The following is a 25,759-nucleotide window of genomic DNA, read 5'->3' as shown; positions in this document are numbered from 1 at the left end:
TTGTACCAGAAGCAGTGCTTAGGAGGAAAGGCTAAGAAATATTTTAATCATGGTCCTTTCTTTCTAGGAGTTCACAATATTGTGCCAGGATAAAGGCATGTAAATACACAATCAGAGTATAGATTTATACATACCATAATAAAATTTATGGCAAGAGATCACAAGGACAATAAATCCATACATGCTAGAACTTTCCTAGGAAGATCAGACAAATCTCCACAAAGGGGAGAAGGCTTTTTATTTCATCTTGGAAAATGTATAGGGTTTTTCTAGGCAAAGTATGAATTAAGGAAGAGGAAACTCTAGAGGAAAAAAACAACATGAAAAGCCCACTTTTAATTTTTTCATAAATTTTTATTGAACAAGTGAATAAATGTGTTAATCATGTGATATGATGCCACCTGCCTAAGCACTAACTCTTCTTGTAACCCCTCTTAGGAGTGTCTTTTTCTCCAATAGACTTGCTTGCCTGACAGATTCCAAGGTGAAGTCTGACACTGACAGTTGCATCCTTTCCAATAACCCCATTTCAGATTTCCAGCCGAGTCTTCATGCCCTCACTCTTCAAGTGTGTTAGAGTTAAGAACTCTACATCCTTGTTGGCTTCCTTAGGAATAGCAGATTACAATCTGGTTCTGCATCAGCTTCATATTCTTTGGCTCAAATTTAGGATAACAAAAACTATGAGATTGCATGAAGTACTTTGAAAGTACTTTGCTTAAGAGATAAACAATGAACATCAACTCTGAAAGCCCAAACCAATGTTATAATATATTCCTTTCCCAAGTTCAGATCTGCCTATGTCAAGAAGGCCAGCCATAGTGGAAGGGAATGACCCTCCACATGTATGTCCATTGCATACAAGGGAATCTTCTCAACTTAATTAAAATAGTGATATAAGATATGTTACTATCTTAAACAGATATAACTCAGAGATCTCATTCTACTTTTCTGAACTGAAAACAGTCCAGTTGTAAAAATCTTCAAGAAGTCAGAGCACACTGAAGAGAGAATACTTCTTCTAGCCTGACAAATCATGAATAGCTTCATTTTATAAGGATAGCAAAAGATCAGTTCATACAATGGAACAGAGTGAAACAAAGGCTTTAAAAATGCATGAAATCAATCAGAGACACCAAGTAGCTGAATAATATGTTGTGTGGAAGAATTATAAATGTTATACTGAAAAAATAAGACAGGAACAGGTATAAAAGAGAAAGGTGTAGCCTACTGTCTTTCTGAGAAGTAAAAACTTTTTAGGGGAAGTAACAAAAGATCTTTGATGGATTTTAAGCAGGGAAGTTAATCAGAGGTGTGTTTGGAAAAAACTCCTACCAGCTCTGTGGGATTTAGGACTGGTGCAAATGATATTCAAAGCAAGGAGACCAGTGTGAAGCTTTTGACAATTGTCCAAGCAGCAGGGGAGTATCTGGACTAGAGAGCTGGTAGTCATAACTGGGAACACAAGACATGTTTATAGATCCTTTCTAGGTAAAACCTAAAAAAAAAAAAAGAGAGAGAGAGAGAGTAAGTGACTTAAAGGCTGAAATTTCATGTTATTCCGACTTTTCTAGGACCCAGAAAAGGGCCAATTAGCTGCAATTGTGGGGCCAGAGACAAGAATATCTAAACAAAGGAAATGGGGCCAAAAGAAGATGTCCAGGTAAAATGTATATAATAAAGTTCTTTGAAAAGTGAAAGTGTTACTTGCTGAGTCGTGTTCAACTCTTTGTAACCCCATGAATTGTAGCCTACCAGACTCCTCTGCCTGTGGGTTTTCCCAGGCAAGAATATTGGAATGGGTTGCCTTTCCCTTCTCCAGGGGATCTTCCCAACCCAGGGATCAAACCCAGGTCTCCCGCATTGCAGGCAGATTCTTTACTGTTAAAACTACCCAGGAAACCTCTCATTTCCAGTCAACTCTCCTAAAAAAGGCAGCCTCTCTTTTCATCCTAGTTCTTACCTCTGGGCCCTCCAGATGACCCAGTAAGTGAAGTAAATGACCAGATATAGTTTTGTCCCTAAATCTGGCATTTAGTACTTATTGAGAAACACAGGAAAGAAGGTAGTGTAAGTGTTGATGTGTGTGCATATGGGTTTACATTTACCAAATGGTTAATCCTTTTAGGATCAAAACCATGAAACTTTATCCTGAGCATATTAACTATTATACACTTGGAATCTCTTTTGAAATCTATGATAATAGCTGCATCCCCAGAAATAAAAGTTAAAAATGTGTCTTTCTGATTTGTCTCTTTTTACTCATTTGTCTACGACTCTTGTGGGATTTCAACTATAAAACAGATACCCACATTCATCATATACCCATACAGAAGCATGTATACAAACACTTACTAGAAATCTGGAAGAATAAACACCAAAATGCCAGCAGTACTTTTTTTTTCTTTAGGGTGACAAGTTTACTGGAGTTTTTATTACATTTTTATTTCTGTTATATTTTCAGAATGTCTAAGATTTTTGTTTACTGTGATCATATACTACTTTCCTAATAAGAAAAAAGTCTTTCTCTTCTCTCTCATTCTGTTTCTTTCTTTCAATCGTAGTGTCAGGGCACTATTGGGAATTTGGATGTCCTCTATACAGTTCAGAGTGACCCTAGCTGGCATTGAGAGTAGTTTATATACCTCGATCTGCTGGTCACCACTCACCGGGCACAGCAGATTCCCTACTGCTCACAATTCTTATCTTCTGGATTCCAGTCAAAGAAACTGGATATGTTCTCCTGATATCCTTTCTACCAAGTAGTCCTGTGCTTCTGGCTATGGCCAGAAAAGTCTGGCCAGCCATGTACCATGCTCACTACTCTCCTACCTGCTTCTCACACTTACCTACCTCTCCTTAGGTCTGCCTAGCACTCCCCTGTGGGTGGAGATCTCATTCCTGCTCCATTCATTCCTCCCGCACTCCTGCAATGCCCACACACATTCTTCCCATTTGGCTTCCTTCTGCAAGTGCTATACTTGGCCTGGGTGGGCCTTTGGAACCATACTCATGCTAAATACAGCTATCAGAGATACAGTCTTAAAAAAAAAAGTCTGTATTGCATGACACAACATGTGGAATCTTAATTCCCCAACCAGGAATCAAACCCATGGCACTTTGATGCTATGGGTGTCCCCAGCAGGGTACCTCAGAACCCTGGGAATACATGTTGTCCACTTTTATGTCTATTCACTTTCTGTGGACCTATGCTTGCCTTAGTTTTTCTTCCTTGCTGGTCACCTGGGCCACTGACCCTACTCAGTCTCACAATGCTTTGTGCTCTTGACTCCCTGGTCTATGGTACCAGTCCTGCCCTTTCTGCCATGAGCTCCTAAGTTTTCTCAGCTGCATCTCTCTATAAAGTGTCTCTCCAGATATCCAGTGAATGCCCCAACTACTAATCATACTATTACCCGAAATAGCCACTGTTTGGGAATTGCCCAAACATATTCCTGTTGCTACGACATAAGTACAACGGCAAATAGGCTGGGAACCTTTGAAATTAAAGCCATCAACAACATTAACAGGAAATTCCTAAATACAATACTGAACGAGAAAGGAACTTAAATACAGAAAATTCAAGACTCTAGAATGTCTGACTTACTACCCCACTAGTCTAACAGCCCCTCCTCAAATATGGGATTGGGCATCAAAAGATAATGTTTTAAGCCCATGTGATCTCATTGAACATCAGTTTCCCCATCAGTACAATGGGGACACTAATCATATTCCTGCCAAAATCAAAAGGTTGATAAGAAAACTGGAAAATAAGGAAAACTGTCCAGAGTCTATGAAAATGCTCAGATACAGTATCATCTTTCATTAATGTAGATAAATGTAATCTTTTGTGAATTTACTTTCAATCCGCTTCTTAAGGAATGGTAGTCAGAAAAAAAAAAAGAAATCATGTTTTCTCTGTGGAGGTCACTTTGAAGAGGGAAATCCAGGTATGTCTCCTTTCCTAAGATCCAAATGGTAGGGGATTCTGAAGAGGAAATCAGTTTTAAGCCAGATTATCTAATTGTATTATGTTCTTGTATTTAATTTTTGTCATACTCAAACCTTTGATAAATGTCCTTTAGAAATATCGCCCTTATCTCAGAATGCTGTGAACTATCAGCGCAAGCAATTGTCTGAATGGTTTGGACTTAAGAATTGAACTGAATTCCAACCAAATGGGAAGTAATAACCCTCCAACCACAACCACCCCAAAGAACTAAAGGGAAAAATAATATTGAAAAATAAGGATTGGGAGTATACAGTTCTACTGCCCCTACACACATGGAGATCCTCCAACCAGTTTCATCTTTGAAGGATCAGTTGTGTTTTTATAAAGAATTTTTTTCCTAATACAGTCTTCCAAAATGTTGATATTAAAATCTGAACTGAAAGACTTTGCACGAAAAAGAAATTTGATCCCTTAGGGATCCAAAGTGTGGGTGGTCACATGAAAAAGACGAAGGATGCGCTGTCGGATCTCCTTTGTCTTCACTCCGTAGACAATAGGGTTGAGAACGGGGGGAACAAGCAGGTAGGTGTTGGCCAGGATGACAGGCAGGAGGGAGTCATGCTGCTTGCCAAACCGGTGCACCATAGACAATCCAATGAAAGGCACATAGAATATGAAAACAGCACACACATGAGAGACACATGTACCAAATGCTTTTGCCTGGGCTTCACGTGTCAAGCCCAACACAGTCTTGAGGATAAGCAGATATGACAAAGAGATGAGAAGCGAATCCAGGCCAATGGCTGAGATGATGACGATGAGGCCATAGATGATATTGACGCGGATGTCAGCACAGGCCAGCTTCATGACATCTTGGTGCAGGCAGTAGGAATGGGAAAGGATATTGGAGCGGCAGAAGGGTAGCCTTTTGATGAAGACAGGCAGGGGTGCCATAAGTGCAACCCCCCGCACCACAGCAGCCATGCCAATCTTGGTTACACGAGGCAATGTTAGCACAGTGGCATGGCGTAGTGGGTGGCAGATGGCCACATAGCGGTCAAAGGCCATGGCCAGCAGTACTGTGGACTCCATGCCAGATAAAGAGTGGATGGCAAACATCTGTAATAGACAAGCGTCAAACTGGATGGTAGTGGAGTTGAACCAGAAGATGGCCATCATTTTGGGCATGGATGAGGTGGAGATGAGAACATCAAGGCCAGAAAGCATGCAAAGAAAGATGTACATGGGTTCATGAAGACTGTGCTCCGTCCGCACAATGTAGATGATCGTCAAGTTACCTAGCACAGCAATAAGGTAGAGGGAACACAATGGGAAGGCCAGCCAGAACTGAGCTTCTTCCAAGCCTGGCAGGCCTATTAGGATGAAATACGTGGCACTGGATTCGTTGCCATTGGGACCCACCATTGTGAAGAAGCTGAGCTGCAAGCAGTGCCAGGCAGGTATAGGCTGGAATACAAAGATAAACCATTGTCAGATCCTCTAAGATTTTTCTGTCATTTCCCTCCCCACCACCCCGCTCCCTGTTCCATTCCCTATTCTCTGATAAGAACTCTAACTTCATTGCCTATCCAAACTCTGATTCTATTCTAAATTCAACCTAACTATCCTTCATAACTCAAGGCCCAAATGAGCATTCACCTAGTCTTACTTACTAGCCTCACCTCAAAGTGAATTTGGAAAACAAATAAAATACTGAAGCAAAAATTCTAAGTGTTTTAATCATGTAGTTCACCAAGAAGAGGTAGTTGACTAAGTTAATATCAGACATAGATGATAAAAGCTCCCATTGCTTCTATCCTAACTACCCTGTGCTCCCCTATCTTTAATACCTACTGTAATTCTATCATTAGACTCTCTTTAAGACTAATCACAGTCCAATGTAGCAATACCCTAGTAACACAGACTAACACTGAAATATAACCTTCTAATGACCTCTCCAATTCTAGCCTTAACCCTAACTTTAGCATTAACCTAAGACTTCACTCCAGTAGCTATTTAAAACAATGTAAAACTTAATAATGGCCTTCCCAGGTGTCTCAATGGTAAATAATCCACCTGCCAATGCAGGAGACATGGGTTTGATCCCTGGGTTGGAAAGATCCCCTGGAGAAGGAAACGGCAATCCCCTCCAGTATTCTTGCTTGGGAAATCCCATGGACAGCTCCAGTCCATGGGGTCATGAAAGAGTTAGACAGGACTTAGCAAGTAAACAACAAAGACTTAACTCTTGCAGCTATTTAAAACTTAATGTAAAACTTAATAATACCTATTTTATTATGGTAACCCTTAATTCCATTAAAAAAAAAAAAAGATACACGAAACTCATCCTGAACTCTAACTCTACATTTTTACTCTTGTTCAAATGTTCACCCAAAGTCTTATACTTGTTCAGACTGCCCAGTTTATATCATTAAAAGAACAATGACTGCAATGGATGCCATAGGTGTCCCACTCAGATCCCTTTCACCAAGCCAATGCATCTATATCCCTTCTGCAGTGGATGTTGAGTAAGACAGGCTCAGAATTTTCCCTTTCTACAGAAAATTTTTATTTACCAAATGAGAGGCACTTCACCCAGAAAGTCATGTTATCCCCACCAGGGCGGATCTAGAGGTCAATGAGTGCCTGACACAATGGCACACAAAGCCAGCCTCCTTGACTCCAGGTGGGGCCAAAGCTGGGAGGCAATGTGTGCTCCAAAGCTTCCTGAGGAACCAAACCTGTAGCTGGTCTCCAGCTGAAACCACAGCTTCACATTATTTTCTTTCCCTGCTCTATCCTATTTCCCTCACTCATCTTCTCGTGACAATATGTCCTTTAAATAAGAATTTCTATTTAGGCTCTGTTTCTAGGGCACCTACTAGGCTGAAGAGAGTGAGACTGACACAGAGGACTAAACGTGAAAGATGATGGCATTAGAAGCACTAGAGGAACAATCAATCCTATACCAGGGTTCCACCATCCCCAAATCTGGCTACTGAAGTGAGGGATATAAGTAGAGATTCCTGAGGTGGGAAATATCAGACTTGAGTTATCTCAGTTCACATCTCTGTTGAAACAATAAGAGAGTTAACTAACTTTCTCCCTGTTTCCCTTTCCTCCATTCATTCACGAATATTCACATGCTCCTATTATTTATTAGATTATATAAATTGTATTTACACACACCATATAGGTGTATATATTACATATATATATATATATATATATATATATATATATGGTTTTCTCCTCTTCCCATTATGCTAGGGTATGTTTAAGATAATGTTATTTTGGTAAGAAAAAAGGGGGCTTTCCTGGTAACTCAGACGGTAAAGAATCTACCTGCAATGCAGGAGACCTGGGTTCAATTTTTGGGTTGGGAAGATCCCCTGGAGGAGGGCGTGGCAACCCACTCCAGTATTCTTGCCTGGAGAATCCCCATGGACAGAGGAACCTGGCAGTCTACAGTCCATGAGTTTGCAAAGAGTCAGACATAACTGAGTGACTAAGCACGGCACAGCAAGAAAAATAGAAGGACTAGGTTCTTAAGATTGGTCCTTGATAACTGAGGTAGGGGCTTCTACATGGGCTACCAGACAGCAGTTGAATGCAGAGAAGAGCTCACAGCCAGCATCAGGAGGGGCTTACGCCATTCACTGGGCTCAGAATGCGTTGATGGTTTTTGTTCCACCATTCATCTGTCACCCAGAGGTTCCCTTGGGCCAGACACAAAGGGGAAAACACTGAGACCGTGAGTTTTAGAACAGAGAGGGACAGAGTTTAATTCCAAAAACTGGAGGGAGAAGCTCTAAGGAGTCATGCTTAATGAAGAACTTCAGGTTAAGAGACCAGTCTTCAAAGTCATTTAAATCTTCTGTATTGACCTCTCCATAGCATATGACACTGTGATTATTTCCCTCCTTCTTAAAACTTCTCCTTGATCCTTCTGCTTCTCCTCATCTCTCTGACCATTAGTCCTTGGTTCTTTCTGGATCTTCAGCCTCCTTCACTTGACCCTTAAGCATGCTTTTAAATGATAGTGCTCTCAGAATTTTATCCTCAGAGCTATTTTCAATCTATATACATTCCCTGAGCCATCTCACCCGCTTCAGTAAACCTTCAGTAAACTATTGATTCCCAGATATTCCTGGGAAGGCCTGAATTATCTTTTGTGATCCAGATTCATAATTCTAAAGTTACTAAAAGAAACAACCTAGTTGTCCCTGAAACATATCAAACTCTCCATGTCCAAAGATCAAGGTCTTCCAAGAGCAGTATTGTACAGCTGTTAAGACTGGATTTAAATCGAGCCTGGATTTAAATCCTAGGCAACAACTTTGTCAGCTGCACGATCTGGGGCAAATCATTTAACCTTTATAATCCTCAGTTTCCTCATCGCTAAAATGAGGATAATAGTCCCTGCTTAATAGAAATCAATGTAAGGATTAACTGAGATGATCAGTGTTAAAGTTTTAACACAATGCCTGGAACAGAGTAAATCTGCACCCAAAAAAAAAAATTATATGTGTTGCTGTTAGCTGTTTTCCTATAGTGTTTCCCTTTTTCTGTTATGGTGGCCTAAACAGACACAGGACTTCCCAGGTGGCGCCAATGATAAAGAACTCATCTGCCAATGCAGGAGGTATAAGAGACCCAGGTTCAATCCCTGGGTTGGGAAGATCCTCTGGAGGAGGGCATGGCAATCCACTCCAATATTCTTGCCTGGAGAATCCCATGGACAGAGCAACCTGACCGGCTACAGTTCATAGGGTCACAAAGAGTCGGATACAACTGAAACAACTTAGCAAACAGACACATAAGCTAAATACTCTGATTCTCATAGCCATGCCCCTAGTGATAACTTTATTATCAGCACAATCCCAAGAATCTTCTACCCAAATGAAATCAGGTCACCATTTGTTGTTTTAAAAAATACCTTTTATAACTTGAAATTAATTCTGGAATAAAGACAGAACTACTAGGGTGGGGCAAAGCTCTGCCTTTCAGCATCCAGCCCTAGTTTCTCTCTGACCACTCTTCCCATGGTCCCTATACTCCAGGCACATTGGAATACATACCATTTCATAAATGTAGCATTGATTTTGTGCCTCTGTGTCTATTTTTCTTTTTTTTTTTTTACTTCTCTTTTGTCACTTTCCTCCTAAATCTCCCTCCTTTTCTTCCCACTGGGCAAAACTGCATCTTCCACATCCTGGTTTACTGTCTCTCTCCTATGCATTTTCCTGAACCTCTTTCCCCTTGATCCCCTTGGGTATAATTAAATGTTTCCTGTTCTGTGCTCCCAAAGAACTTTGTTTAGGTCTCTTTTTATGCATTTACCATCCTGAACTAGAATTATTGCTATGTTTGTTTGTCACTAAATTTTTAATTCCTAAATGGCAGGGACCCAATCCTGTGTTTAGTTAATGTTTGTTGAAAATAAAAAAGAGTTTTATCACAAGAATTCCTCAGTAAATGTCTAATGAGAGTAGCATAGCCAAGGGGATAAGAAAGACTGCCAATTGTCTGAACTATAGAGATTTTTGAGGAAAAATAAAAACTGGAAATTCATAGCAGGGTGTTGTAAGTTCAGAACAAGAATTTTTAGGATCAAACAGAAAAGATCTTTCTCATTCAGGGATCCAGAGGGCATGAGAATGGATACATAGAGAACAGGGCAAAAGCAAAGCCTTGACTCTAAATAAATGCAAAATGGACATATATAACTGGGAAGGGTTAAATCTGACTCCATATTGGATCTGCTTCTGTGACTTTCAATCTTATTTTGCCGATTTTATTATTATGTGGTTTAGTCGATAAGCCGTGTCAGACTCTTGTGACCCTATGGACTGTACTGCCAGGCTTCTTTGTCCATGGGATTCTCCAGGCAAGAATATTGGAGTGGGTTGCCGTTTCCTTCTCCAGGGGATCTTCCCGACCCCTGTCCTTCTCCAAGGGATCTTCCCAACCCAGGGGTTACAAGCAGATTCTTCACCAACTGAGCTATGAGGGAAGCCCTTTTGTAGGCATTCATAACAGCCTGCCTCAGGGAGCCCTGCCTGCCCACCTCTGCCTGAGCCCTGGGCTATGGTCCTTTTGTTTGACTCATAGGCAGAAAGCCTGACCCTGCCCTTGAGTTCTTTGTGTGGGAAATGGTGCCCTTTGTCTCTTGCTTACTAGCTTGGCTCAGAAATTCACATGTGGAGGGCTGGAATCACAGATAGCTGTGGCATATTTGTTTATTGATATGACAGGAGATACTCCATTTCATACCACCTGTGAAATGACTACAAGGAAGTGAAACTAACACAGTCCCCTGCCTAAGGCTTGCCATTCTAGGAGACATTTGCAAGAATTAAATGGTCTTTTACTTTGTTTCCTCACCTCCCCCCATCTCTGATCCATAAAAGAACCTAGCATCTAAGCCCTGGCAGCCAGAACAATATAATTATTTTAAGACACTAGTCTGTCATTTTCTCAGTCAGCCAGCTTTCCAAAGTCATATCGCTTGCCTCAATACCTCGTCTCCCAGATTTATTGGCCTATCATGTGGCAAGCAGAATGAGCTTGGACTCGGTGACACTTGCAGCAGTTTGTACCCAAGAGAGAGGGTGACCAAGGATCCCTGACCTGGAGATGTCAGCAGAAAGATTCTGGTGCTCCAGGGGGTCAGATATCAATACCATCCAGAAATTTCACATGCACAGACAATGCAAAACTGGGCAGTTGCCAGGATAAAGATGCGCTACCTTAGGAAATATACTGAGAAGAAATTATGGGTTGGCACATTCAATCCTGTTACCTAGAGGGTAAACTGATGTGTTGAGTGGAGCCCTGGGACTACAAATGCAAGTCCTGGGTCCAAGTAAATGCAGAGGATGATAATAACCTCATTGTGCTGTTGCAAAATCAATGAGGTCAGGACTGTCAAAAGACATCATAAAACAGCATCACAGTGTACAAAGTGTTTTTTTTTTTTTCTCATGTTTGCATAAAAATGGGGAATAAGGGCTCTGAAAATGTCTGAGGTTTCCAAAAACTTTTTATCACCCCCGCTCATTTGTCACCTTAATTTCCACTTTACCTCAAGCACATCCTCATAGACACATGCATACTAACTAGGAGCCAATCTCTCCCAAAGGCAAAGACTGAGAACTGAGGAGACACCAGAAATCAGAGAGAGGAGGATTTAGCTGGCCCAGAAGAGAGGTGCCTCGACAGCATAAAGTGGACAGCTATTTGAGGTAAAATCAGGCTGGACCTCAGATGGAGGCTGCAGGAGAGAAATGAAGGACTGGAGGGGGAGCCAACACAACGACCCAAGCGTCACCCTTCAGACTGCTCAGCCCTGAAGCACCCCAGTCTCCTACAGTCCTGCCAGCTGACTGCCAGCCTGAGCAGCAGTTAGTAATTAGAACCATGGCACACACTCAGATAACATTTGGAGGCTCTGAAGGAAATTGGAGCTAAATCACTCTATTTTGAAAACAGAACATAATCAAGGAAAAATAAACAAAGAAAGGGTCTGTTTCTTTTTTAGAAAGCCTACACTGACTCATTGGAAAAGACCCTGATGCTGGGAGGGATTGGGGGCAGGAGAAGAAGGGGACGACAGAGGATGAGATGGCTGGATGGCATCACCGACTCGATGGACATGAGTTTGAGTGAACTCCGGGAGTTGGTGATGGACAGGGAGGCCTGGCGTGCTGTGATTCATGGGGTCACAAAGAGTCAGACACGACTGAGCAACTGAACTGAACTAAACTGAACACTGCCTTAAACCCCCAGGGGATAGCTCTATGCTTGAGATTTTCTCTGAAAAGTCACATCATTTTAACGAGTCTCAGGAATGTTTCTTGGAGAACTGTGAAAAATCTTAGCCCTTTCTTGAGGACAGGGCATTAGAGCCTCCAGTGAGGTGGAGTAGTGTTGAGGCTTTCAGTCCTCCACATTCCTTCCCCCTGGCCTCCAGGACTCTTCCCTCAGTGCCTGCTCAGCCCCTAGCCCAGCCCATCCTCAGATTCTTCCCCAGAGTCTCTAAATTCCATGTCAGAGAAGCATGGAAAAGTGGTCAGGGATACACTATCCAGGAGAGCAACGAGATCACTGCCAGCACTGAGTCTATTGTTTTTATGATTAAAACAGAAATCAGACTGCCTACAAAATGCCAGATCCTGCCTGTATAGAGATTATTTAACCCAGGAACAATTCTCCATAATAAGACTTTTATGTATCATGTCTACATTATAGGTGAGAAAACAGAAGCCCACCCCTCAAAAGTTAAATATTCCCAGGGTTTAATAGTTGGCTGGTAAAACAGAAACTTGACCTAGACTGTTCAATTCCAACACCTGTACGATCTCCCCTTTAACTGTCTTTGTGTTGCACCTTCTGAAAGCTAATAAAATCTGCCCCAGAGGCAGAATAGAAAGGGGGCTTGGCAAGTAGAACACCTGGCCCAGTTAGATCCTTGGAAGAGAAACCAAGAGGGCCCTCCTGGACTGGGACTTAGGCACTTCCCGCCTTTCAGACCCAATTCTGGCTGTGACTTGGGCAGGGCCCACAATGGAAAGTAAAAATCTTTACCCTCTGTTGAGTACTTCCTTCTCATTCAATACAGGCCTCTCATCAAGTTGTCAAGCAGCCATCATTAATCCCATTTTGCATACAGGGATGTTGAAGCTCAATTAGAGCTCTCAGCATCATATCCATGTGCTTTCCAATATGCCAAGCTACTGCCCTGCCTCTCTCCCAGTATCCTTTTGAATGATTTTTTAAGGACTATTTCAAGGTTAATCTCCAAGGAATCCAAAATTTAAAAAATCCATGAGTCCAGAGGGCTTCTCTAGGACTCAGGACACCTGACCAGCTGTCCCCACTTGGGTTCAGTGGGGAAGGGAGACAAGGAGGGAATGGAAGAGGGGATTTGTGATCACTGTTCTTACCTTGGCTAAACACACAGAATGTTCTGTGCCTAGAACAATGGGGTGGGGGCCTCTGGTGCCCCTGCCAGCATCTGTGGGAACATCTGGAAGAAAATGTCCTTGGAGGGAAGCCCAGGAATACCTGGGAACCTCTGACTGTTACTGCCAGGCCATAGAGGGAAGGCAGTCCTCAGGGGTGATACTGTGACTGGCAGGACTACCAGGGCTCATCACTCAATTCATGGAGAGGGAACCTTCTCTTCATACTCTATAAGGGTATGATTCACACGTGCTAAGTCACTTCAGTCATGTCCAACTCTTTGTGACCCCATGGACTATAGCCCACCAGGCTCCTCTATCCATGGGATTCTCCAGGCAAGAATACGAGGGTTGCCATGCCCTCCTCCAGGGATCTTCCTGACCCAGGGATCGAACCTGCGTCTCCTATATTGCAGGCATATTCTTTACCCCTGAGCCACCGGGGAAGACCCTAGAAGAGTACCACATCTACCCGAGTCATCTGCATTTTCTGCCCCTTATACCTTGCTTGTATTTTATAATGCAGATGAACCCTTACAGGGCCATTCTAAAAAGAATGGCCACAAAGAGACTGGAAAGGTGAGAGAGTACAATTTCTGACTCTCAAAAGGCAGAGTGAGGCTCCCATCTCCACTCTCCCTCCCATCCCCGTTCTCCTCACTCAATCCAGTCTGTCCCTCCAAAATCAACCACAGTCAGAGCTCCAAGCATTCATGGCCCTGCCCCTCCACTTCCCAAGTAGGACCAGAGCCAAGAAGGTTCCCACACACCTTCACATTTTGATCCTTATCAGAGACCTTCAGAGCTTCTTTGATTATCATCTATATGCAGCAGAACAGCCTGAACTTGGACTTTGATTAATATACATTTTTTTGTTTTTTTTCAAATATCAGACTATGCCAGACTAAGCACCAGAGATACTAAAACACAGAGTAAACAAGTCATGTTTCAGCCTTCCAGTGGGGGGGGGAGGGGGGGGCAGTGGGGAGAGAAATTGAGACAAATATGCAGCTATCATAACATGTTATGATAAATGCTAGGGCAGGGGTAAGTACAAGTGGCTCAGAACAAAGCAGACAATAGTTCACCAACTTGTCAGGCTCTGAGGAGGTGACATCTGAGCCAAGACTTGCATGGCCAGTCACAGTTAGCAGGGTTGGGAACACGGGGCCAGCAGCATTCAGTTAGATGACAAAACACATCAAGTGCCTACAATGTGCCCAAAACTGGAAATAAAACAGTGGATGCAACAGAAAAGATCAGTGCTTCTATGGAGCCCAAGCACTAGGAGAGCCATAATAGAAAAGAAACAAATAAGCAAGAATATTTAAGATAAAGATAAGTGCCCTGAAGATAAGACAGAGTGATGGGATAGAAAAGGACAGAGGCAGGACAGCCCTATTTGAGACAGGGGGTCAGTGAAGGTTTCTCTGAGGTGGTGACATACCAACTGAGAGATGTGTGATGAGAAAACACCGACCATTCTAAGATCGAGGCAAAGAGCATTCCAGGCAGAGGAGGCAAGAGAAAAAGGTCTTCTGTTTTGGAGATTCATAGGAGGAAGAAGGTAAAGGTGGCCAGAGTATCAAGAGCACAGGAGAGTTGTAGGAAATGAGGTCAGAGAGGAGAGGAGGGGACAGGTCATGTAGGGACTTGCAGGGCACGGCCAGGAGCTTTGATTTAATTCTGAGTGACTTGGGGGAAATTAAGCAATAGGCTTGATCTAATTTGTTTTCAGAAGTGCATTCTACAAATGCAAAGACCCAGAGAGAACGAGAACACACCCTGTTTGGAAAGCTGCAAGTGGTTCAGTGTGTGTGCATATGTGGCGGGGCGGGGGGCAGGGGGGGTGGTAGGGGAAGGGGGGACGCCTAAAGAGTGCAAGGCAGGAGAAGTCACAGCGTGGACACAAAATCCAGTTTTTTAAGTGGGCTGAAGACTGAACCCTGATCCTAGACATGGACTGGGTCAGGATCGGAACCCCAGGAATTGTTCTAAGTTCTAGACTCAGCACAGCCTGACTTCTGATATAAAGTATAGCATGAGCTCAGACCCCATTCAGAGCCCACACCCAACACAGGGCTATAATCTGACCCCTGATCATAAACCGAGCTTCAAGCACACCAACAACCTGGGTCAAACCAGCCCTGTTCACACAACAAATCCCAGTCCAACTCTAGTGTCGTCCCAGCCCCATCTGCTCTCGACCCCACCACCTTCATTTAGCCCCATCTCCACCAGGCCCAAGATGGGTGCCCCAGCAAACTGATCACAGGAAAATGTCTTAAAAACTGCAAAAGAAGCATCCAGCACCACCCACGTTCCCTTTACCACAGGAGCACAGAAATTGCTGAGGCCATCTGTCCTGAGTCCGGGGCCTCCTTCACATCCCCGGCCCCACTCCCTACTTCTGGTTCTCCCCGGCCTGGTCTCTCATTCATTTAGCAGGCCTAATGAGGGACCCCTAGCTGCAGGAAACCCACACCCCAGGAGTCACCTCCAGTCTCCCACACTCACCTCAATTGCACTGAAGGAACGAGTGCCCTTTTCTCCAGGACTCTTCCAGCAGCGATCTGGCAGGCTGCACCGTAGTTCCGCCCTCTCAGTATCCGCCCCCTCCCTCGTCAGGCTTATTTATTCTGTCATATCTCCTCCCCTCTTTTGGCTTCTCCCTGCTGGGGGTAGGGCGCTGCCCAGAGGGTCTATCTGCAGATACCCCTCATACCCAACTGTGGGACTGATGTCCTTCTGGGCTGCTGTGTCCTGAGAAGGTGTGTTTGGGGTATGGGGAAGGAGGGGTAGTGGGTAAGGGGTCTCTAGAGTCCTCCCCAGATGGGCCCTGTGCCAGTTGGAGTATTTCTGCCAGCTCCCAACGTGAAGTTAGGGTGAATGAGTATGGAGAGTCTAGAGAAACTCATGTGTGTGGCCATGGTCTCTGGGAGAGGCTTTCTCCAAATTTCCCCCAGCCTCATCAAACTCAACCAGAGGAAAAGCAGTATATGTTTTCAGGGAGACCCCATGATTAGGTGCCAACTCATCACCTGCCTGAAGCTTTCTCTGGCCTCCACCTTACTTCCATGGGTGGTGCCTGCTTGGTCCTTGCTGGGCCTGCATCCCAGTGGACCCATCTGTCTTTCCCAAAAGCTATAGGGCTGCGTTTTCTTTCTAGGGCCCGTCTCTAGCTAATTCATAACATGGATCCCTGGGGACCATACATCTGACTTCTATTCCCTGGCCTTGAACTTCGTGTTGAGAAAGGAGGATGTGGTTTCCTTAGCCCTCCCCTACCTCCAGCTCCAGCCATATAAGACCAATGCCATCTGGTTTCTCTCTTAAGGGCAAAAATAGTGAGAGAACATTTTAGAGGGTTAGAGATCAGTGGGAATGAGAAACTAAGTATGTCACATATTTAAATAATTTTTAATAAATCTATTAATAAAGCAGAGTGAATTTTCATTGGTTTCTCCTTGTGTTTTTACTGATCAATTTCACAACTGCAAGTTTTAAATTCACAACACAGGGTGATCTGATATAAGTTATGCAAAATTAGACAATGTCAATCAGACAATTCCAATTCAGACCATATCAAAACTAGCGATTACAAGATCTCCAGGTACCTGTAAACCTGCAGCCTGTCATTCATTGCTATCACCCTAGAGCCATCTCTGTTGCTTCCCTCAAACTCCCAAGGACTGAGAAGGTGTGAAAGACACCCCAGGGACTTCTACTTCTGGCCAAGAGAGAATAACATGAGGTAACATCCCACCTGAAGGAACCTAAAATAGACAGCATACATTAAAAAAAAAGTCTGCAAGATACTAGATATCAGGCAATGAAGGACAATGAGCCCTGAGGCATGGAAAACAAATGGAGTGAACCTGGGGTTTCCCCAGCTTACTGCCTTGAGAGGTTCCCTGCTGCAGTCCAGGGAAGGAGAATGCAGAGTCCAGAGGATATCTTAAGTTAAAGATGTAGAGCTGGTAGTCCAGGAAGCCCCAGCTAGCTAGAATTTGAAGACCAGGTATTGGAGGTGAGAGATCTACAGAGAGAGAACTCTAGAGACATGTAGAGGATCCTCTGCAAGAATCCAGCTGAGTACTGAGCCCACATGCATGTGAACAAGCTACTTAAGACTGGGGACAGAGCCACCTGGAAAAATTAGAGTTGGCATCCCCACCCAGGGTTCATATTGGGTCACAGATAGTGACTGTTCCTCCCTGCCAGATTGGAGAACTTCAAGATTCACAGGGCATTGAGTAGAGAATACAGAAGGATCCTGCCTCTGTAGTGGGGAATAATTAACCAAATGTTATCTGCAGTATCATGTGGATTTTAGATCATAATTGATCATCAATGAGTGGGGAAAGTAGTTTGTTGACTTTATAAAATAGTACCAGTCAAACTAAGGACTTTAATTTATAGAGACAGGAACAAGAGATGAGTGTGGATGAGGGTTGGAGGGGGTTTGGAGAGGGATAAGTGAATTTGGTTTATCTTAAGTAAGTAAACCAGAACCCACTCAGGCTCTCCTTCTCTCTGAGAGGTCCCAGACAGACAGCCATTAAGCATACAGTATTTCAGGCCCTGGAGACAGAGAAGCCTAGTCCTTGTCCTCAAGGGAGACAGACAACTATGTATAAGGATATTTCAGTTCTAAAGGAGATCAGTCCTGGGTGTTCATTGGAAGGACTGATGTTGAAGCTGAAACTCCAATACTCTGGCCACCTGATGCAAGGAGCTGACTCATTGGAAAAGACCGTGATGCTGGGAAAGATTGAGGGCAGGAGGAGAAGGGGACAACAGAGGATGAGATGGTTGGATGTCATCACCGACTCAATGGACATGGGTTTGGGTGGACTCCAGGAGTTGGTGATGGACAGGGAGGCCTGGCGTGCTGCGGTTCATGGGGGTCACAAAGAGTCGGACACAACTGAGCTACTGAACTGAACTGATGGAAGATAAACATACAGCTATCATAAAACTATTTAAGCTCTATGACAGAGGGATAAACATCCAGTTGGAAAATAAAACTTTAAAGTTTATGATCAAGGGAAACAGAGTTTGTGGGAACCTCAGGGAAGCCCTTAATATAGTCTGGCACTTAGCCAAGTTTTCAAACCAGCAACAATTACCCCAGTCATCACCATTTATCAAAATAAAGAGATTCTAGAGGACTCCAAGATTTCCCAAGATCTCCTGAGAAAGAAGGCCATGAGTTAATATAAAACCAGAGACACTGTTGCCTGGATAAGAGACTAGCTTCTGGCCTTGGCACAGCAGGGCCTTATGAAAGGTGAAGTCTCTTGTCTGAATATTCCCTAAATTGGAATAAATATACCTCATTTAATCAGTTTTATTATTTAAAACCATTACCACCAACATGTATCGATCACTATTTTCCATGTGTTTTCACATCTGTTATTCTACTTAACCCCCACAACCACCCAACAGGAGGTACATTATATTTCATTTTTTACAGCATTTACAATTCCCAAAATTACTGAGGTGCAGTAGGCTAAGCAATGAGCCCAAATATTAAAGCTAGTGATCCTAATCTCTATTGATTCTAATCCCCACCCCACAATGTCTTTCCTGATACAGCTATCAACCATGTTTAAAGGAACTTCTTAGCAAGGTTGTGCTTTCTTTGAATTTCATTTGTAAATTGGCACATCACTTGTAAATCAGACACCAGCATGGGAAAATAAATGTCAACTCATCTGAAGCTCTGTGAAAACAATTTATTATGAGATAGTAAATAATAATGTTTTCATTAATAACAGTAAATCAGGATGGCCACACGAGGCCAAACTGGTGATGCACTGCACAATATAGGCACAGCATTCGCATGGACCATAACGTGGATGTTGTTTCCTAAAGCTGTACAATGAGACAACCACGAATATGATCATTTCTTGCATGTTTCACTTTTCAGTTTACATAGGAGGTTCGTAGGATTTAAGCTTTACAGCATCACTGCCATTGTAGCTTCATTATTCAGAAGAGGAAATGAGATCCAGAGAGGTCTTACAGTATGCCATTTTATGATAGTTCCAGGATTTTAACCTTATAAGTCTTACTTCAGTATTCTTTCATCTCCCTCAAATGAACCTACATTACTTTCTACCTATAATTCTTCACTGTGAACATTTTTGACCTAACAGTTTCTAAGTTCATTATGGCACACTCTTGTGCCTTATAATCCACACCCATTGGACAAATGAGTGCAATATGCCTTAAAACATAGTAATCACAAACAATACATACACATACATACACACATTTGTAAACACATACCCTTCAGATATTATATTCCATCTATCTATGACTAAAGACATATATATTACACAGAAGGATTTCATATCACAAATACTTTGCATCACAGGCATACACCCAAAGATAAACAAGCCAAAAGACACAGCCCTCCCAACACTACATATTCCACACACTTATGTGTATTATATAGTCTACATTGTTACAAATATGCAACATTCTACATTCTATACCCTACCATTTATATATTATTAATACATTCTACATTTTACATATTAAATTCTACATTTACATATCACAAATATGAGGGGAAAAGGAGGCATCTATTCTCATTAGATACACATGCTCTACAACCATTCTCACATAGATGCATATCATATACCAACTAACAGAGGTCACATAAACACAGTAAGTGTGGAATTATAGACATTATCCACAAAATATTATACATGACAGGACACAGCTGCCAGGCAGACCAGCTGGCACATATTCTGTGTACTCACACACACAGGCTAAAATCACATATAGCCACACAAATATACCTACATACTCACAGCTGCAAACAAGATAAACATCACCCTTATAGAAAAATAATCTCCAATAGAACCATAAAGATGACATTGGCAGATTCCACATAAATACACCCCCATATATATAGAAACATAAATACTTTATGGGAGCTGTTTCTTTGCTTACTATCATTTCCCTCCCCTCCCTTCAATCACCATCACACAAATACCTTTATTAACCCTTAAAAATAACTGTGTTACCTCTTTGGGATCCAAGAAAGAAGTTATAGTTAACACGTATTCACTGATGTGGATACATGGGAGCAAAATAATAAAAATCATACATCAAGACCAGAATGAATCATTATGTGTATCATTTACAGCCTTTGCATGTCAAAATTACATGTATTTTCTAGCTGGGAGAGAGAAATAAGGCGAGGTCACCATAGGAAGGGAGTGTAGAGTGATCACTATCCAGCATGTCCTGTCAAAACTGGTTCTTCTGAAGTGACCCATCCCTGGAGATAGAAATTGAAGGTCTACTTAGACAACTTGGAGCACAGAGCCCAGTGGGTTGGACGTTCCAATCACCAAGACATTCAACAGGACCTGAACCCTGCCATCTTTGGTAGAGACTAAGGACACTGGGGAGGAAATCCTGCTCACCTGCCATTCTGTGAGAATATATGGAAGACCCGAGAACGAATCTCCTTGGTTTTGGCTCCATAGACTATAGGGTTAACCACAGGTGGTAGCAGTAGATAGATATTAGCCATAATCACATGGAGCAGGGAAGTGGGGCCACTCAGCCTGTGCACCACGGAGAGCCCAATGAGGGGCACGTAGAAGACCAGCACAGCACAGAGATGGGAGATGCAGGTGTTGAAAGCTTTGAGTGCTGCTCCCTGAGAGGAGAGCTCCAACACAGCCCTCAGGATGAGGATATAGGAGAAGCCAATGAAGAGGGAGTCGACGCCCATGACCGAGAGGATGATAAAGAGCCCGTACACCACATTGACCGTGGTGTCAGTACAGGACAGCTTCATAATATCTTGGTGCAGACAGAAGGAGTGCGTGACAGTGTGCTTTCGGCAGTACGACAGCCGCTTCAGGATGAAGGGCAGGGGAAAGAAGAGCACAAACCCTCTGGTCAGGGCAGCTAGTCCAATTTTGGCAACCATAGGCCCTGTGAGTACAGAAGCATGCCGCAGGGGGTGGCAGATGGCCACAAAGCGGTCAAATGCCATGGCCAGCAGGACAGCTGACTCCATGGCTGACAGAGCATGGATAAGGAACATCTGGGCCAGACAGGCATTGAACTCGATCTCCTGGACACCTGTCAGGAAGAGGCTGACCATCTTGGGCATGGTGACGGAGGAGAGAACTAGGTCAATGGTGGAAAGCATGGCCAGGAAGAGGTACATGGGCTCATGCAGGCGCCTTTCCACACGGATGATGAGGATAATGGCCAGGTTGCCCAGGCTGGCCAAGGCATACATACAACACAGTGGGAAAGCCAGCCAAAAGTGGGTGTCAGGTCCCAGGCCAGGGATGCCCACCAGCAGGAAGTATGCTGGGTGGACCAGAGTTCCATTTGGCACAGTCATGGCAGGAACGAAGAGCCAAGGTTTCTGTATCCCAAATCTGAGGTCTATGAAAGGGAAGAGGAGAAATATCACTCAGTCATGGTTCAGCGGAGAGAAAGGACTTAGGAAAGGGCACTGAACCAGTGAGGGCAGCAAACAGAATGTCTAAGTTAATTCCAAAACATCAGTCTCATTCTGCTTTAATTCTTCTTTTTTTTTTTTTTTAACATTTTTAAAAGACCTTTTATTTTATATTGGGGGTACAGCTGATTAACAATGCTGTCACAATTTCAGATGAGCAGCAAAGGAACTCAGCTGTACATACACATGTAACTGTCCTCCCTTAGATTTAAGGGACTAGTTCTGATAGAATGCCTGATGAACTATGGATGGAGATTCATGATGTTGTACAGGAGACAGGGGTCAAGACCATCCTCAAGAAAAAGAAATGCAAAAAGGCAAAATGGCTGTCTGAGGAGGCCTTACAAATAGCTGTGAAAGAAGAGAAGTGAAAAGCAAAGGAGAAAAGAAAAGATATAAGCATCTGAATGCAGAGTTCCAAAGAATAGCAAGGAGAGATAAGAAAGCCTTCCTCAGCCATCAATGCAAAGAAATAGAGGAAAACAATAGAATGGGAAAGACTAGAGATCTCTTCAAGAAAATTAGAGATACCAAGGGAACATTTCATGCAAAGATGGACTCGATAAAGGACAGAAATGGTATGGACCTAACAGAAGCAGAAGATATTAAGAAGAGGTGGCAAGAATACACAGAACTGTACAAAAAAGAACTTCATGACCCAAATAATTACGATGGTGTGATCACTCATCTAGAGCCAGACATCCTGGAATGCAAAGGCAAGTGGACCTTAGGAAGCATCAGTACAAACAAAGCTAGTGGAGGTGATGGAATTCCAGTTGAGCTATTTCAAATCCTAAAAGATGATGCTGTGAAAGTGCTGCACTCAATATGCCAGCAAATTTGGAAAACTCAGCAGTGGCCACAGGACTGGAAAAGGTCAGTTTTCATTCCAATCCCAAAGAAAGGCAATGCCAAAGAATGCTCAAACTACCACACAATTGCACTCATCTCACACGCTAGTAAATAAATGCTCAAAATTCTCCAAGCCAGGTTTCAGCAATACATGAACTGTGAACTTCCAGATGTTCAAGGTGGTTTTAGAAAAGGTAGAAGAACCAGAAATCAAATTAACAACATCCACTCGATCATCAAAAAAGCAAGAGAGTTCCAGAAAAACATCTATTTCTGCTTTATTGACTATGTCAAAGCCTTTGACTGTGTGGATCACAATAACCTGTGGAAAATTCTGAAAGAGATGGGAATACCAGACCACCTGATCTGCCTCTTCAGAAACCTGTATACAGGTCAGAAAGCAACAGTTAGAACTGGACATGGAAAAACAGACTGGTTCCAAATAGGAAAAGGAGTACGTCAAGGCTGTATATTGTCACCCTGCTTATTTAACTTCTATGCAGAGTACATCATGAGAAACGCTGGGCTGGAAGAAGCACAAGCTGGAATCAAGATTGCCGGGAGAAATACCAATAATCTCAGATATGCAGATGACACCACCCATATGGCAGCAAGTGAAGAACTAAAGAGCCTCTTGTTGAAAGTGAAAGAGGAGAGTGAAAAAGTTGGCTCAAAGCTCAACATTCAGAAAACGAAGATCATGGTACCTGGTCCCATCACTTCATGGCAAATAAATGGGGAAACAGTGTCAGACTTTATTTTTCTGGGCTCCAAAGTCACTGCAGATGGTGACTGCAGCCATGAAATTAAAAGACACTTACTCCTTGGAAGGAAAGTTATGACCAACCTAGATAGCATATTAAAAAGCAGAGACATCACTTTGCCAACAAAGGTCCGTCTAGTCAAGGCTATGGTTTTTCCTGTGGTCATGTATGGATGTGAGAGTTGGACTATAAAGAAAGCTGAGCACCGAAGAATTGATGCTTTTGAACTGTGGTATCGGAGAAGACTTTTGAGAGTCCCTTGGATTGCAAGGCAATCCAACCAGTCCATTCTAAAGGAGATCAGTCCTGGGTGTTCATTGGAAGGACTGATATCGAAGCTGAAACTCCAATACTTTGGCCACCTGATGGAAGAGCTGATTCATTTGAAAAGACTCTGATGCTCGGAAAGATTGAGGGCAGGAGGAGAAGGGGACGACAGAGGATGAGATGGTTGGATGGCATCACCGACTCAATGGACATGGATTTGGGTGAACTCCGGGAGTTGGTGATGGACAGGGAGGCCTGGCGTGCTGCAGTACATGGGGTCGCAAAGAGTCAGACATGACTGAGCAACTGAACTGAACTGAACTGAACCCTCCCTTAAACTCCCCTCCCATTCAGGCTGCAACATAACATTATCTGCTCTAGTTTATCACAGATGTAACCCCCCGAGGGTCCCATTAATCTCAGTGTGAAGCCCACCCAGGATACATGTGCAACGCCCTTCATTTCCAGAGCTGATGTTGCTGACCACATATCCTGCTTGTGGTCCCTTCTAAACCAGCACTGCCAGACTTGCACAAATCCTGCCAGAACCCAGCTTTGCTAGTGCATGTTTGGGTTAGGGTATGTCTGGGTTCAGAGTTTGAGGTCAGTCTGTGCTTGTCTTTTAAAATCCATTCTCAACTGACTTCAGGGCAGGAAGTAGGGTGGGGGTGGGAGTGTCCATCTGAGACTCAATTTCAAGAGATAGGTTTGTGTTTCAGCTTGAGTAGCATTTCTCAGACTTCACTGATGGAATTAGCTAAAGCTGTTATTGAAAACACTGTGTATACTCCAGACCCAGAGAATGGGATTTTCCAGGGGAGGGGTCCAGAAATCTGGTTAAAAAGAACAATAAATCTCTTCTGTCCCAGTGATTTTTTTTTTTTAACCAGAGAAATTTAGGAAAAGTTGTTCTGGTGTTCTGGGAGGGAGGGAGATTCCAGCCCTTAACAAAGAATGAAACATTGTTTTTCAGTGGGATCTCTCAAGGCCCACATGAGAGTCATCCTCAGATTTGCTTAGCTGGAGTGTAACATGGAAGCCAGACGCAGCTGAGACATGAAAAGACAAATCAGTCTGCATTGCTGCCAGTGCTATGTGGTATCCACAGGCATATCCTCCTTCCTCCACTACCCTCCCTAGTGAACACAGAAGGAGCTCAGCTTCCTTCCTCTACACAGACCACTCTGTTCTAAGCCTCTGTCCTGAGATCCAAACACATATAACATGTTTTTCCTCTTCATATTTCTACTTGGATAATCCAAGAGTTTCATACTCATTTTGTCCCAAATAGGACCCCTCTGAATGGTATCAATGAGTCACTCATGTCATCCTGGTCAGGGAAGCTAGACCCATCTCTGCTCTTTCTCCTCTACTGTAATTTTGTTTTTCCAAGTAATCCATCATGGCTTTCTTTTTATTCAACATGTCCTCCCTCCCTCCCAACCTCATTATATCATTTATTCTGCTCTGATTATGAGAAGAACTTCCGAACTCACCTCCCTGCTTCCAGAATCAGATTCTTCCATCCACCTTCCACATGGCTGACATCTAAACAGAAAAACTGGATATGTCAGGCTCCTGTTTAGCAAGTTACAGGTGACTCCCATAGCCTTCAAGATGAAATTGGAATCCAACAGTCTGCATTCAAAGCCCTTCCCAGTGTGGATCCCACTTAACTTTCCTGCCAAGCTTCTCAATTTGTTTCTGCATTTACCAGTTGCCACCACCACCACCACCATACACAAATATTTTTCTCTGGGTAAATTAATTCCCCTTGCCTCATGTTGCAGTGAAAGGTGAGAAGCTAGAACTGAGGGGGGTTCCTGGCAAAGGGGTAGACAAAGTTTGGAATGAGCCTCACAGCGGTTAGAAGGAATTCCTCTTTGGAAAGGTCACTGAACTGCGTCTGGGATCCTGACGGTGGGTTCCGGAAAAGGGCGCGCTGGCAGGCTGTGTAAGCGAAGGGCAGGCTTCCTCAGGCAATGCGCCCTCCCTTCCCGGTCTCCGCGAACTTCCCAGGACCTGGGCAAGGTTCCCGTCCCGTGCCCTCCCCTCCCCACCCTGACCTAAGCCTGGCACACTTTCCTACAATGACGCTGCCCCAGGCAACTGCCCTTATATAGCTTCTCTGGGGGCTCTAGGGAGCGTGAGGGATGATGAACAGTGAACTTCGCCAGACTCCCTGGGAGCACCGCTTGGCTCAGGCACCCAAGGAAAGCCGAACCCCGACTCCTACCCCGGGGGCCTGCACTCAGTTACCATTTTAAGGCCCTTCAGGAGACTAGAGAGAGAGGGAGTACAGTGGAGGTGAGAGATTACCGGCACTGGAAGAAAAAAGCTACTGGAATGGAGGTGAGGGCGCTCATTTAAAAGTACACAGATGTGAATATTCTTGTTCTCTGCCCGGACGCGCTGTCCTCGGGGATCCGGAGCTGGGCTAAGCCAAGGC

The 25,759-nt window shown here is 43.5% G+C and overlaps 2 protein-coding genes across 3 annotated transcripts; both read right to left on the bottom strand.

Moving 5' to 3' along the window:
• Positions 1-333: 333 nt before the first annotated feature.
• LOC102400888 (olfactory receptor 51E1) lies at positions 334-25,759 on the bottom strand. Of its 2 annotated transcripts, XM_006062009.4 has the most exons (4): positions 25,630-25,759; positions 25,172-25,260; positions 24,807-24,858; positions 334-5,419 (listed from the first exon to the last, which is right to left on the bottom strand). In XM_006062009.4, the coding sequence occupies exons 3-4, from the start codon at positions 24,834-24,836 to the stop codon at positions 4,424-4,426; spliced, it is 1,026 nt and encodes a 341-aa protein (XP_006062071.3). In that variant the 5' UTR covers positions 24,837-24,858; positions 25,172-25,260; positions 25,630-25,759; the 3' UTR covers positions 334-4,423. The 2 variants fall into 2 exon arrangements, with proteins under 2 accessions (XP_006062071.3, XP_006062073.2); XM_006062011.4 differs by lacking the exons at positions 24,807-24,858; positions 25,172-25,260; positions 25,630-25,759 and adding an exon at positions 15,436-15,510.
• On the bottom strand, positions 20,233-21,556 carry LOC102406614 (olfactory receptor 51D1). Its single transcript, XM_006062027.4, has one exon. The coding sequence runs from the start codon at positions 21,305-21,307 to the stop codon at positions 20,363-20,365; it is 945 nt and encodes a 314-aa protein (XP_006062089.4). The 5' UTR covers positions 21,308-21,556; the 3' UTR covers positions 20,233-20,362.

The sequence above is a fragment of the Bubalus bubalis genome, chromosome 16 (genome assembly GCF_019923935.1).
Source record: "Bubalus bubalis isolate 160015118507 breed Murrah chromosome 16, NDDB_SH_1, whole genome shotgun sequence".
In the NCBI taxonomy this organism is placed as follows: Eukaryota; Metazoa; Chordata; class Mammalia; order Artiodactyla; family Bovidae; genus Bubalus; species Bubalus bubalis.
The sequence above is the reverse complement of the archived record's forward strand: the minus strand, read 5'-3'. Positions and strand labels throughout refer to the sequence as shown.

Excerpts from the sequence above, each read along its gene's own strand:
- LOC102400888 (XM_006062009.4), bottom strand. The coding sequence starts at position 24,836 with ATGGAAGAATCTGATTCTGGAAGCAGGGAG. Across the intron at positions 5,420-24,806 it reads CTGATTCTGGAAGCAGGGAG|CCTATACCTGCCTGGCACTG; the intron begins GTGAGTTCGGAA and ends TTTGTATTCCAG.
- LOC102406614 (XM_006062027.4), bottom strand. The coding sequence starts at position 21,307 with ATGACTGTGCCAAATGGAACTCTGGTCCACCCAGCATACTTCCTGCTG.